This window comes from Lepidochelys olivacea (genome assembly GCF_965140295.1).
Source record: "Lepidochelys olivacea isolate rLepOli2 genome assembly, chromosome: 14".
Lineage (NCBI taxonomy): Eukaryota > Metazoa > Chordata > Testudines > Cheloniidae > Lepidochelys > Lepidochelys olivacea.
The window spans coordinates 37110538-37126491 of NC_140424.1; the positions used below are offsets into that span (position 1 = coordinate 37110538).

General features: G+C 41.6%; 1 protein-coding gene and 1 pseudogene across 2 annotated transcripts in view; one reads left to right on the forward strand and one right to left on the reverse strand.

Annotated features, from left to right (window-relative positions):
- LOC311530619 (olfactory receptor 5AP2-like) overlaps window positions 1–15954 on the forward strand; it is a 404829-nt pseudogene that overhangs the window by 937 nt on the left and 387938 nt on the right. The gene's annotated exons all lie outside the window — the stretch shown is intronic.
- Window positions 11172–12131, reverse strand: LOC311530211 (olfactory receptor 6N1-like; the record flags this gene model as incomplete). Its single annotated transcript, XM_084646683.1, has 1 exon — window positions 11172–12131. The coding sequence occupies one exon, from the start codon at window positions 12129–12131 to the stop codon at window positions 11172–11174; it is 960 nt and encodes a 319-aa protein (XP_084502809.1).

Sequence of the window (15954 nt, forward strand, 5' to 3'; positions counted from 1 at the left end):
TTTCATGACAAATAGCAAACTATTTTGTATGTAATTATTGTATTGTGCAATAAAATCAAGATAAGGGGAGCTCATCTGATGGGGTGATGCTGTGAATCACTGCTTGTGCTGGCAGCCCTTACCCATTAGAGCAGTTCTATTAAATACAATGGGACTCCTGATGTGAGGAAGAGCTACATGTCTGAATAAGGGCAGCAGGGCCAAGCAACCTCTGATCCATGTTTCTCTCTGCTGGTGTGGCAATATCAATTAACATGGGCTTGTTTGTCATACTGAGTTTTGTTATTTATTATTATTATTGTATGATTTAGCACAGAAATATCTCTCTTTGTTTCCATCTGAGGCTGTCATTCACACTTCCATGGGGTTCTAGAAATGAGAAATCAGAATGATTTGCTGTTTAACCTTCCCTTTCTTCAAAATGGGGATCATAATAGCTACCCCCATCATGTGGCCTTGTGAATATGAAAACATTCAGATTCAGATTGGACTCTGTGTTTACTCTCCATGATACAACACCTTGCTGTGTAATGGCTTTGACTTTAGTGGGTTTACACCAGTGTAAAATCACAGGAGCAGGTATGGTTTGCTACCACTGTATGAGAGTGTGTGGAAATATTATGATAGGTAGCAGCAGGGTAGCTAGAAATGAACATAAATTGGTGGTATCTGAGTGGCTTCCTTTCCAGTCAGTAGAATTACATTGGTGCTACTGTGAACAGAATCAATGCAACTGTAGTGTAAGTGGGAGGAGTATCAGACTCCATAATCACGTTATCCAGGTAACGAACCCTCATGGTGTGAGAAAATTGCCTACAGGGTCAGGAAGAATCAATTTTAGCCCACACTATGCGGGCTGGTTATCCTCTCACATATTTCAGTTTTACACCAGTGTAACTGTGATGACTTCACTGATGTTACTCATAATTTACACCAGCATAAGTGAGAGGTAGTTTTGGCCCATTGACTTCAGTAGAGTTACTTCTGATTGATATTTGGGTGAGTGAGAGGGGAATCAGCCCCACTGAATCCCATTGAGTTACTCCTGATTTGCACCAAGTTGCATGAGAAGAGAATGAGCCCACATGATTATAGAACTTTGCACAAACAGTGAAGTTTATTATGTGGATTTCCCTATTCGCCAATGCCTGCAGGAGCTCAGTCCATAACAACCCCAACTGCTGCCTCAGTATTGGCCACTCCCACTGAGATTTCCATAGCAACCCAGCAGAGTTAGATGCCCCGTGCTCAGACTTCCAATGGGAATTGGGACCTAATTCCCCTAGGCTCCTGCAAAAAACAGAACCTCAGTGAATATCAGAGAGATAATATAGCATTCCCATTAGAGAAATGGGGAGCTAGAGACACAAAGTTTATAGCCAAAATGTTCAGACTAGCTAAATGGAAGCTGAGGAGCTTGGTGACTTTGAAAATCAGGCTTTGTTTCTTTAGGCCTCTCAGAAGATATTTTGGTGCCTATGCTTAGCAACCAAAGTGTGGAAAAGTTGCTGTTTAACGTTCCTCACTTGAAAACAGGGGGCGATAATATTCCTGCTTTTGTCTGGAGAGCTCAAGATGCTCTATGATGTGAGGCAAATATTATACCACATCTGGAAAACCTTCATTATTATAGTTGAGGCCCTGACAGGGGTGAAAAGTATCATTAAGGTCACCCATGACCTTACTGCTGTTGTTCTTGTTTATGTTATGGTAGCATATAGAAACTATGGCTCTGTTGTGCTGGGTGCTGTACAATCACAACAATGGGACAGTCCCTGCCCCAAACAGCTAACAATCTAAGAATAAACTATAGACAACAAGTGGAACAGACAAACAGATGAGGAGAGTACAAGGAAACAATTAAATGTAACTGGTCAACATAAATGTCATAAATATAAAGGGAAGGGTAAACCCCTTTAAAATCCCTCCTGGCCAGAGGAAAAATCCTCTCACTTGTAAAGGGTTAAGAAGCTAAAGGTAACTTCACTGGCACCTGACCAAAATGACCAATGAGGAGACAAGATACTTTCAAAAGCTGGGAGGAGGGAGAGAAACAAAGGGTCTGTGTCTGTCCGTACGCTGCTTTTGCTGGGGATAGAACAGGAATGGAGTTTTAGAACTTTTAGTAAATAATCTAGCTAGGTATGTGTTAGATTATGATTTCTTTAAATGGTTGAGAAAAGAATTGTGCTGAATAGAATGACTATTTCTGTCTGTGTGTCTTTTTTGTAACTTAAGGTTTTGCCTAGAGGGATTCTCTATGTTTTTAATCTAATTACCCTGTAAGGTATCTACCATCCTGATTTTACAGAGGTGATTCCTTTATTTCTATTTACTTCTATTTCTATTAAAAGTCTTCTTGTAAGAAAACTGAATGCTTTTTCATTGTTCTCAGCTCCAAGGGTTTGGGTCTGTGGTCACCTATGCAAATTGGTAAGGATTTTTACCAAACCTTTCCCAGGAAGTGGGGTGCAAGGGTTGGGAGGATTTTGGGGGGAAAGACATGTCCAAACTATGTTTCCCAGTAAACCCAGTTAGAGTTTGGTGGTGGCAGTGGATATTCCAAGGACAAAGGATAAAATTAATTTGTACCTTGGGGAAGTTTTAACCGAAGCTGGTAAAAGTAAGCTTAGGAGGTGTTCATGCAGGTCCCCACATCTGTACCCTAGAGTTCAGAGTGGGGGAGGAACCTTGACAATGAAAAACATGAAAAACAGTGTGTCCAGTGACACAGCTGCCTAACCATTGCCAGGGTATTTTTGCTGGCATCACAGCAGAGAAGAGTTTTAAGAAGGAGATTTTTGTGTCATCCACAAACTTTACCAGGAATGATTTTATATTTAAAATTCTTCACAAATCAAAGGGAAGAACTTCCTTCCCATAACTTTTCTCAGGGCGGTTTTTATCTCCTCAGGCTGTAGATGATGGGATTAATCAAGGGTGGCACCACTGAATAAAATGCAGCCACCAGATGCTGCTCCAGAGCAGAGTCAGAGGTTGGTGCCATGTGTGAAAACATGCCATTGGTGAGGAATAAAACAATGACAGTGAGGTAGGGTAGGCAAGTGGAGATGGTTGTACGGTGATCTTCCACAGAAGGGATTTTCTGCACTGTTTAGAAGATCTGAACATACGACAACATTATCAAAACAGCTTGAAGCTAAATACACACCAAAGGCGATCAGTGCAATTTCACCAGTGTGAGATTCAGAGGATGAGATCCTCAGCAATGGCTGGATGTCACAGAAGAACTTGTTGATAATGGACCCACAGAAGGGTGATGAAAATGTGTTAGCAGTGTGCAAAACAGAATAGAGACCACCATCCACCCATGACCCGCAGGTTAACTTAACACACCTCCTCTTGTTTATGATCATTGCATAGTGGAGAGGATTGCAGATGGCAACATATAGGTCAAAAGCCATGATTGTGAGGAGGAATAGCTCTGTAGCTAAGAATGACATAAATAAAAATAAGAAAAGGAGTACTTGTGGCACCTTAGAGACTAACCAATTTATTTTAGCATAAGCTTTCGTGAGCTACAGCTCAATTCATCGGATGCATACTGTGGAAAGTGTAGAAGATCTTTTTATACACACAAAGCATGAAAAAATACCTCCCCCCATGCTTTGTGTGTATAAAAAGATCTTCTACACTTTCCACAGTATGCATCTGATGAAGTGAGCTGTAGCTCACGAAAGCTTATGCTCAAATAAATTGGTTAGTCTCTCAGGTGCCACAAGCACTCCTTTTCTTTTTGCAAATACAGACTAACACGGCTGTTACTCTGAAAACTGTCATAAATAGAAATAGTTGTGCAGCACACCCCTGGAAAGAAATAGATGAGTTGTTCATGAGGGAGTTGATGAAGGACTTGGTTACCATGACAGAAATGAAGCAAATATCCAAGGATAGATTTCTCAGGAAGAAGTACATGGGGGTGTGAAGTAACCATGGGGCAGTCCAGGGTTATTGCCATGATGATGTTAAGATTCCCTGACAAGGATACAATGTAAATAAACAGAAACACCACAAAGGGTAAAAGCTGCAGCTCCTGAACATCAGAGAACGCCATTAGAAAGAATTCACTCATGGCGGTTTGACTGGCCATGATTTTCCTGGCAGTAACATTTTCTCTCTGCAGAGGGAAGGATAAAGAGAATGGTATAATATCAATAATGAGAACAGCAGGAGTCATACATACAGATATCTCCAGGTCTTAAATTCAGCTGGAGCTGTCCAGAGCCAACCTCCGGTAAATATTTTCAAACCCCTTGGAGTTTTTATAGAATGTTGGGGGTGGGGGATATGGGGGGCTTCGGGAAATACTCTATAGAATAAGCCCTGGATATCTCCCTATATTCTACTCCTGAACACAGTCCTTCAAACTGCTGCATACAGCCAGCTGGAAAACAGAGTAATCACCTAAACTATTTTCTGTTTCGCATCCAGGATTGTTTTGATGGAAATTTTCCAGTCATCTCTAATGCTCAGTGATTCCTAGGTGGAACCCACTAACTACAAGGAATCTCCCTGTTTATTATTAATTTTTTTTGTAAGGTTCTCAAAAACTAAATGAGTGTGAGGTAAATGCCTGGAGGATTCATAGATACAGGACAGATAGATCTAGCTATCCATCTATCTAACTATCTGCGCCACTCTTTCACCTAGCACATTGAAACATCAGTAGATGGCCCTACTGTGGGTGGGTAAACTAGTTCTAGCAGGAATCATTTAAAGAATCTAGAGTTCATTACATCTTATGGTCCTTCAGTTTGCAAGGGGATGACAAGGTTTTCCAAAAATAAATTGCCAAACCCTCTGCTCTTTACCCTGTCCTTTCTTAAGTAATAATTAAGGATGCCAAAATGTAAGTACGGATGGCAGGTCTTGGGCCAATAATAATAGCAGAACTAATAACTGAATCAAAATAATAAGAAGGTAGCACATAGAGTAAGAAAATGAACAAAAGTTATGAAGACTATGAGTAGGAAATATCTGAGATTGCCTGCCTCCCAGAGGTTCTCATATCCCACACCTCTCTGTAAGTGTTAAAGAGCTGGCTTCTGTTCTCAGCAACACTGGTGTAAACCTGGAGTCACTAGAGGAGTTTGGGGTTTACATGTTTGGTGTAAGTGAGGTCACAAACTGGGCCAATATCTTATTTCAGTAACAAATCCTGATTACTGCTTAGCAACTCCAACTTCAACAGACACAAACATCACACACCCTCTCAGACTCAGCAACGCAGAATAGAGCGAGTTCCGCTCTCGGAATTTCCCCTGCACATCTGTCTAATCTGTCTATATATCATTTCTGGGATGCCTAGCAGTATGTTATCTATGGGGGGTGGGGGTCTTGTCTGGGCCAAAAAAATAAAGCTAGATCTATTGCAGTGGAGCTGAAGATATTGTACGTTCAAAAGTCTGAGGGAATCGTACCATGCTAAAACAGGCGTCTTCCTCTCCGTTTGTGACAGTCTCATTCTTCCTCTGGCTTCACGCTATTTGCTAAGAAGGAAATAATGGTAGCATAGACATGCCCTTGTATCCCAAGGCTGAAATAATGCTGTGGACCAATATATGAGGAAACAAACCCCAACAGAAGTAATTTAACTGCACAAACCATGCTACATACATGCAAACAAGGGTGCCTATTCTCCTCCATAATCCACCTGCATGGAGTGAATGAAGTACCCCCGTGGAGATAACTGTTGCCATATAGCCTTCAAAGGGCCTTGGGAAAATGTCTCTGGGGTCCCGTAATGAGATGTATGCTTACAGCAGACACTTCCCCACCCTGTATACTATTGTATGTTCACAGCAAGGCACAACAATAGATGTAGGAGCTAACTTCCTCCTGGGTGTAACTCCATCAATTTCTGGGGCGTTATAGCAGAGAAAACTCTGGGCCATGGTTTCTTGTAAGCCTTTCTGCAGTAGCTTAAACTGACTGATTCAAAGATTCATAGATTTGCAGAATTCAAGGCCAGAAGGGGCTATCATGATCTAGTCTGACCTTCTAAGTGTCTGTTGCATTTGGGTCCACCAGATTCTTATCACTGGGGTCACTCAGGAATAAATAGCCATGAGGACAATACAGTTACTCTGCATTTAAACTGCAGAACAGGATATGGCCCTGTCAAGGTTCCTTCCCCACTCTGAACTCTAGGGTACAGATGTGGGGACCTGCATGAAAGACCCCCTAAACTTATTTCTACCAGCTTAGGTTAAAACTTCCCCAAGGCACAAAGTCTTTGCCCTTGGATTAGGTAAAACGCTGCCACCACCAAGTGATTTAACAAACAATCCGGGAAAGGACCACTTGGAGTTCCTATTTCCCCAAAATATTCCCCCAAGCCCTTACATCCCATTTCCTGGGGAGGCTTGAGAATAAACAAGATGAGCACAAACCCCTTGGATTTTTAAGACCCAAAAAACCCAGTCAGATTCTTAAAAATCAGAACTTTATTAGAAGAACAAAAAAAGATAAGAGAACAACTCTGTAAGATCAGAATGGAAGATAAGATAATTCAAAACACCAAGTCCCTCTAGGCAAAACCTTAAGTTACAAAAAGACACAAATACATGAATACACATTTCCTCCAGTACAGCGAATTTACAAGCCAAAAACCAAAGAAAACATAACGCATTTTCTAGCTAGATTACTTACCATCTTTACAGGAGTTGGAGAGCTTGCATCCTTGATCTGTTCCTGGCAAAGGTATCACAGACAGACAGAAAACTTTCCCACCGCATCCAGATTTGAAAATATCTTGTCCCCTCCTTGGTCATTTTGGGTCAGGTGCCAACCAGGTTACCCGAGCTTCTTAACCCTTTACTGGTAAAAGGACCTTGCCTCTGGCCAAGAGGGATTTTATAGCACTGTATATAGAAAGGTGGTTACTCTTCCCTTTATATTTATGACAGGCCCTGTAGCAAATTGCCAGCACTGTTGTGGTGGGTCCCATGCTTTTTCTTCTTATGGGAGGGGGGAGTCAGGGCATTATCTCTCGCCCTGTTCTTGGGCATCAACTGCCTCGCTAGTGTCCCAGAGAAGGGGGAGGGACCTGAGCCCCACCCTCTACTCTGGGTACCAGCCCAGGGGTCCTAGGAATAGTGGCAAAGTGCTTGAAACTGTGATTCCTTCCCCGGGGCTACTTCCCTCTTCGTCCCTTCAGTTTCTTGGGCTTCCCGCCCTCTCTCCACTTGGGTAGGGTTTCTCCCAAACCCTTGTGTCTGGGGTAACCTGATGAAAGTAATAGGCAACAGGTTTAAAAGAAACAAGAGGAAGTGCTTCTCCACTTAACGTACAGTCAACCTGTGGAACTCATTGCCAGGGATGTTGTGAAGGTCAAAACTATAACTGGGTTTAAAAAGAATTAGATAAGCTCATGGAGGATAGGTCCATAAATGACTATTAGCCAAGACAGTCAGAGATGCAGCTTCAATTCCCCCGTCTCTGCCAGAGGTGGAAAAAAGCATTTGAATGGGGTGTCCCAGCCGCAGTCTCTACTGTTGAAGCTCTTCAACTGTGGATAAATAATGAAAGAGTCATTGGAGCAGGGGAACTGGATCTGAGGTCTTCCACCTTCCTGGACTACAAAATCATTCAGACTCTCAGTCTCTCTCTCTTTGGCTTAAGGACTATTTAAATATTTATCCACAATGGAACAGTCATTGGGCCAGAGAGAGCGATGATGGACCTATTTATGTTACTTTACATTTTGCCAACACAAAAAAAAGGCATCACCAGGAAAAGCTTTACTCATCACCATTGTGATGAGATTTGATAGTGAAGTAAAAACCAGGAGCTTTATTGATCAGGCCTGCACTGCTCGGGCATCCATACAACACTGATGGAAGTCTCAGGCATCAGATCTCCAGATTGTAGGGTAGTTCTTTAATGGATCTACTCCAGTTCACAACAGCAGAGGATCTGGGCTCATACAGTCTATCCATCATGCTAGGGAATTTTGCCATCAGTTAATGTTAACATGATTAATTACTCACTGAGTTAGTGGTCCTGATTCCCCACTTTGTAACACCTATTTATAATCAAATAATTCCTAATTTACACTGGTGGGATTGTAAAGAGAATCAGGCCACTTGAAGTCTTTAAATCAAGATTTGAGGACGTCAGTAACTCAGTCAGAGGTTATGGGTCTATTAAAGGAGGTTCTGTGGCCTGCGATGTGCAGGAGGTCAGACTAGATAATCGCAATGGTCCCTTCTGAACTTAACTCTATTATGGAGTTAGACCATCATCGCCTCTCATCTATTACTTCTCTTCTTCATCATTTCAGGATCTACCTCAATCTTCTTACATCCTGGAGGGAAGGAAGCTTGTTTCCTCTCTATCTTCCTCCCCTTGAATGGTGAGTATCTTCTTTCTGCTGTCATCTCCCAGCCCCTTTTTGGGTGCAATTTTCCCACCACAATGCATGAATAGTTCAAACCACATTGTACACTGTGGCAGACAGGAAGAACATGGTCCCTGGGTGGTATCTGGGTGGAGCTGGCCTGTTTCCTCCATGCCCCCTGTCCATTCCCATATATCACACTCGATAATAGGGATTGGTTCTCTTTAACAGCCAGTCATTACTCTGCTTCAATTCTGCCATGGTCTGGAATGAGGCTCTCCATGACAGCCATGTATGGCAACTCCAAATCCTTGAAAAAGTAAATACCAAACATTGAGGGACTTACTGAATTCTTACTGAGACAAAATTCCAATGACGTTAATGGGGCTACTGACATGGGTCATGATGATGCCCAGTGATTAACAAACAATTGAATTTAACCCCTGTCCTGACCCTAATCCCCACACCTAATGTAAATAGATTTATAGCATGGAGTGACATCACTCAGCTCTAGAAACTTATTCCATAGCTGAGTGCAGTTGGAAATGTCATGCATGCTGCAACCATGCTGGCTGCCATCTCTCCTCTTTGACGGATCAGTAAGACCTCAGCAGTTCAGTGACTGTGGTATCCTAGTGTAAATATACACCATCTATGTGCAGAAGATCCTGTCTCCCTCTAGTGTCTGGACAAAGCAAGTATAGCAGCCTGCCATTAATTGACATGCAAAGATGTTATTCCTTTAAGTCAAGTGGCAGAGTCCTCAGATTTTATTACAAATGATTCTGGATTTAATATCTTAGAACTAGCTAGCTAGCTACCAAACAATTTATCCTATACATATCTATCTTATATGCTAAGTGTTAAAATATTTGCAGATGACACCAAACTGAAAGTGGTTGCAAGAACTTGGGAGAACAGGTTTAGAATTGTATGAGTCATTGGAGCTGGCATTGTCACTCTGGGCATCTTATTGATCTGGGTACTTTTTAACCAGCTCCTTATTGACCCTTCATTGCACTCAGACAGGGAGATGACACAAACATCTATGTTTTTTAGGCTGCCCTGAGAGCAAACTTAACCCTTTCCCCCTGACTGGGTAGTCATGAATCCTATAGGGGAAAATGTGGTAACCTAGTACAAATATGCACCATTTATGTGCACAAGATTCTGTCTCTGGACAAAACAAATATAGCAGCCTGCCACGAATTGACATGCAAAGAATGTTATTCCTTTAGGTCAAGTGTTAGAGACCTGAGTTTTTTGTTACCGGTGATTCAGGACTCTATACATTTTGTAGATAGATAGATAGCTTCTACATATCCCCATACACATCAGTCTTATATGTTTTTGTTTATAAAATATAAAATAAAATATCAAATATGAAACCAGACTGGAAAGGGTTTGCAAGTACTTGGGGGGAATGCTTTAGAATTCCATGAGTCATTGGAGCTTGTATTGTCTCTCTGACCCCCTTGTTGATCTGGGTCAGTTTCAACCAGTTCCTTAATGACTTTTCATTCCACCCAGACAGGGAGTGACACACACACCTATGTTTCTCAGGCTGCTGTGAGAGCAAACTTAACCCTTTTTCCATGACTGGGTAGTCGTGAATCTTATAGGGGAAACTGAGGCACACATAGGGCTCATAAAATATTACAAAAAATCCCACTTCATCACAGGCATACTAACAGGAGTATTATATGCAAGACATGAGAAGTAATTGTTCTGCTCTACATGGTACTGGTGACCATGCAGATGGAATATTGTGTGTGCATTTGGGCACCACACTTAAAGAAAGAAGTGGACAGTTTTGGCAGACAGTGGGTGGAAAGGATCCAGGAATGGTAGAATTTTAGTTTCCAGCCCCAATGACCTGTCCAGAAGCAAATTTCTGCTGCCAGGGAGCAAGAGTGGGGAAGCAGAGAGGAAGAAACTGCATCTTCCTGAATCAGAAATCCTTCACATGGCTGGTCCTGGGATAGAGTAGCAGAGAACCACCACCTCTCTGATGAAGCATAGGAACAGGTTGCTTGTAGCCATGGAGCCTTGAATAACACCATTGGGGTCCAAGTCATCAATGAGAAGCCTTGGCCCACCTGTAGAGTTACCTTACCTAGGAGTCATTTCACCTAATAGAACTGTAGTATGCAAATTATCAGCAGGGAAAGACTGAGGATTGGTTGAGTTACCTCTGATGTCACCATGGCCCAACTTTAGAGGAACCTGATCTACTGACTTGGCCATGTGGAAAACTTATTCTGAATCTAATGATTAGACACAACTTTTCTTAACAATTTAGCTTCATTAAAACCTAATATCTTCAAATGTAGCCTACAAACTTATTTGAAATGAGGATGAACACTGTGGAAAGTGTGAAGAGTATGTTTATTCCAGTTTTAAGATCACTTGGGAGAAAGCAAGGAGATGGCAAAATCTCAGTTTCAAGCAGACCACTGTCTTAATTATTATATTCTCATGAACTAATTAAGGTATTTGCTTGCAAAGTCATTCAAACTCCAAGAATAAGTAAGCCAAGATCAAGGAGGATACACAGTATTCTTCAGAGCAGGGGTGCAGTGTATTTTTAAGGCTTTGGCTTGGTGTTCTAATTTTCCTCCAGAATGTGTCCAATGGCCAGAGGTAGACAACACCGAGACTCTGCACTGCAATTCAGGGAGTCCTGATTCTGATATGCATGAGTTCAACAGGCACACAAAGAGGAATATGGACTATTCATGTGAGTCAGTTTACAAGCTCATATTTCCATGATTGGTCCATTAATATATATATATATATATATATAGGTTTAAAATATCTGTATTCTTGGGAAAGAAAAAAATCTACAGACAGCTTTTCTGAAGGCTTCCTTCACCTCCTTGTTTCTCAGGCTGTATATCAGGGGGTTGACCAATGGAGTCAGGACTCCATAGAAGACAGAGAACACTTTGTTCAGGTGCCTCAGTATATCAGAGCCTGACACCAAATACACAATGACTAGTGTCCCGTAGAAAATTGTCACCACAATGAGGTGAGAGGAGCAGGTGGAAAAGACCTTTTTCCTCCCAGTGGTGGAAGAAATTCTCAGGATGGTGGAGATGATACAAACATAGGATGCCAGGATCAACAGAAATGGAGGCAATGTAAAAATGGAGGAATTTATGAAAGCAGTAACTTCCACTGTGTGGGTATCACTGCAGGACAGTTTTATTACTGGGCTTAAATCACAAAAGAAATGGTCAATTTCATTGGGGCCACAGAATGTTATCCGTGAGGTCATAGATATACAGATGGCCATACATATAAATCCACCTATCCATGACCCGACCACCAACTTGATACAGAACCTGCTATTCATAAGGGATGCATAATGCAGAGGTTTGCATATCGCTAAATAACGATCATAGGACATCACAGATAAGAGAGAACATTCAGCGGCTGCCAGAGAACCAAAGAAATATAATTGTGTCAGGCAGCCACTAACAGAAATGGTTCTGTCCCCAGTCAGGAGACTGGCCAACATCCTGGGCAGGATGGTCAAGGAGTAGCAAGTCTCCAAGCAGGACAAGCTCCCCAAGAAGAAGTACATGGGGGTGTGAAGGTGCTGATCAGCCACAACTAGTGCAATTATGAGGATGTTTCCGGCCAGAGTCACAATGCAGATCACTAGAAACAGCAGGAAGAGAAGAATCTGCAGTTGAGGGAAAGTCCCAAATCCCAGGAGGATGAATTCTGTGATGGTTGTTTGATTTTCCTGGCATCTGTTCATTGTTGGTTTCATCTAGGGGAAATAAAAGAAATTCTGCAATTTATAGCGTAACTTCTATTTCAAAACACTAAGCATTTCAATTCCGACTTCTCCCTGCTGGTTCCATCCCAACGGGTGAGTGAAGACACCAGATGGTGATGACATTTTGGGGAAAATTTTCCTAAGGGCCTAAGTGTAATCACCTTGAAAACGTTCCTATTGTCTGGTATCTCTATGGTTGAACACATCTCAGCTGCAGAACTCCTGACCATACTTGTATATTACTTTAGCCACAATGTCTGAGATTATAGGTGAAGACTAAGAAAATTAAATGCCACTTTCCTGACCTCCTATGAAAATCCCAGCCAAAGGCTCATACCTAATTTGGTATGTTGGGCTCATACCTAGTTTAGCCATACTTACATTTCAGAGTCCAGCAGATTCCAGTGGAGTGGACACTAGAATTCAATTCCAGAAACTTGGGTTTTATTCCTGGCTCATCCACTCCCAGACCTTGAGCTTGTCCTTTCCTCTCTCTGCCTCTGTTCCCTCCTCTGTGAAATCGTTGATGACAATACCACTTACCGTTTTCTTAATGTGATTTGAGGTTTATGAAACAAGAGCTCTCAGCATATGCTCCATTGCTCTTGTGTAAAATAGAGATGCTACTTAAGACACTTGACAAAGTTCTTTAATATCTCTGTTCATGAGTGCTGTATAACTTAAATGCTATAAAACTGCTATGCGACCATGCATAACTTTCAATACAGAATAGGAAGAGAACCTAACCATGCCTCACAGTCACAGCATATGTTTATATTTCCATCTCAATTTCTGCAGAAATGGCATCAATTGTTCTTTTAATAGCACTGAACATTTCTAGACATTTCCCTTTTTCCCTTCATTCTGCAGGGATATCTCTCTCAAATCTCTCCTAAATAGAATCAGATAGTTTGTTTGTTTATCTTCAAGGATATGCACCATTATTTCTGAGAGCCAAACATCAATAAAAATTGATGGATAACATTTTCAAAAGTGCCCAAAACTATCCATGCACATAAACCTGCAGACAGGACCCCCAGTACCTTTGAACATCTGGCCCTGAGACAGCATGCTAATGAGCATAGGGGGGATAACTACATTAAGGAGGTCTGCCAATACTTCCTTGGCTAAGGCTGCTGTGACAGTTTGGGGAATATATGCTTTTCCAGTTGTTAATTCCATTTGGTTTTATGAATGTTATTTCTACTGTAATCATCTTTCTGGATGAGATCATCTCTTTGGTACCAGGAAACATGTACCTGGTTGTGGAGAAGCTATGCCTGGAAAGCAGTGAGAAAGCCATTAAGGACCATCAACACTGAATGGCTCACCGCTGGTGAAGCAGTGGGAGTGTGCTGAGAGATACAGAGCTAGGAACAGTGACCAGTTACTACCTAGATCAGGGGGCTCAGCAGCACATGGGATTCAGAAGCTGGAGCCAACGACAACAGTCCAGAGTCAGTTCAGAGCGGGGAACAGGACCAGGATGTCACAGTTGCATCTAGGTTTCCGCTGTGACTAAAATTTGAAATTGTCCCGTAGACAAACCCATAGGGACATTCTGTCATCCAAAGAAGAGAACTCACCCCTCGCAGGATCTGCTGATTTCTAGAGTCACCTATGAGACACAAGGATTCTGATGACCATCAGAGATTTGCTACTAAAAGCACTGTTGTCATGGTTTGTTATTTGACTCTCACTGTTTTTGTAACCTCGTTGCTACTGCCAGAAAGCACAGATAGGGTTGAAATTTGGCAATATGATGGAATGACGTCACATATGTGGAAATATGTTCTTGATCTGTTCAACATAACTACAGATATAATCTGACACACAATTAATGCCCAAGCCCATACATGCCCTCACCCACCACACTCTCTCTCTCTCATTCAGGTGTATATGCCCTAGTCATGAGAATCTAATAATTTTCCAGTGGGTGCAGGAGAATGACTCACATACAGTGGGAACATGAAATGCAAGAAATGGGATCACTCAGAAGGAAATTAACCCAGTTTGGAATGTTGCTTAAACTAGAATGAATGGACTGAGGTTTCTGAAATGCTGAAAGTGTTTCAATGGGACTTATTCACCTAATTGACATAAAGGGAGATTTTCAATGGCAAAAATAGGGCAGACAGGTTGAAATTCCAAACATTGGCCATGACTGACTCAGTTGAACGTAAAATCTATATAGTAAGATTCCAGGAGAGTGACTCTGTGTGTCACTCTAAAGCATACTAAGCCTGAAAAACCAAAGGGATCCTGTAAAATGTGGCAGCATAGACCAATAGCTAAGGATGAATACAAAAGAATACCGTAAGTACGTAGGGACAAAATCAGAAAGGCTAAGGCACAAAATGAGTTATAACTAGCAAGGGTCATAAATAAGAAAAGGAATTGTAAGTACATTAGGAGCAAGAGAAAGATGAAGAAAAGTGGGGGTCCTATAGCTGTCAGGAAAGGAGAGCTAATAATGGATGACATCGAGAAGGCTGATATATCAACACAACCATGTACACAATAAAACAACTACCACACACAATAACCCCAAGCACACATAGCCCCTCACTGCAGTGCACATCTACACAAATTAACACAAATGTCCCAGTACAACACGAGAAATACACAAATGAACACAACCACCCACACAACTCAACCAGCACACACAATAACCCCAAACACCACTCTGAACACTAGAATTTCCGTTGAATCCATATGAAATGATGGAAATGGTTACAAGCATGGTTCACAGCTCTTTCTGTTTAGATTATCACCTGGTTCCATTATCACTGGGATAAACAGTCTGTTATTGTCCAGTTTTTAAATTCTCAGCCATGTGGGTTTTTTTTATCACATGTGAGTTTACAAATTACACTCTTATGACAGCACAGGCTTTCAGCTAGTAGAGAAGAAGTGACCAGATTGCCTCCAGGAATAGAAGCTTGACAAGTGACCTGGCTGACATGGCAGCTAAATGGCAGGTAACATTTAGAAGAAGAAGGATCTCAGACATATTCGAAAAGATTAGCTATAACTTTTAAAAGCTGTTCATTTATCCCTAGTGGATAGAGATCAAGATGTTGCCCTCCTTTGCCCTCCTTACTCTGATTCCTCCCTTCTTTACCCTCACACTTTTCTGTTCTTTTTTTTTATTCTCCCATTACCTTTGTTTGTGTGTGTGTGAAATCAATAAAATATAAATAAATCAATAAATAAAAAGAAATGTGCACACTTAAAAGTGAATTACTGTAACTCAGTTAACATGAAAAATAAAATGAAGATTTAAGCTTTTTGAGGAGTTAATAAGGAAACAATTCTCCTCTCACTTACCCTAATATAAATCAGGAATAATTGCACTGAAGTCAATAGAGATGCACTGCTATAAACCTGGGATAGATGAGAGAAGAATGACACCAAAAGAGAGGCATCGTCTTCAATTTTTAATGTCTCTCTATAAATTCATGCCCAATGCACCTGCACAGACACAGATTATCACTTTCACAGCACCATTCCCCATGTGCTGTGTTGCCATCACCTCCATATATAGTCTGGTGACCACGTGGGAATTATTCCCAAAAAGCATCTGCTGCGATGTTGCCCAGCAACTGGAGCCATCCTTAGTAACAACTGACCAAGAGGTCAGCCTTCCATAACAACACAAGGTTTTCTTCTCCATCTGATACAGGGATGGGTTTTAGAACAGAGAGCTTCAATCCGAGGAGACTGCAAGAGCTGAGGAGGGGGCTATTGGTCATCAGACAAAGCATCAGAGAGGTGCAATATGATCATCATTCCGTAGCCA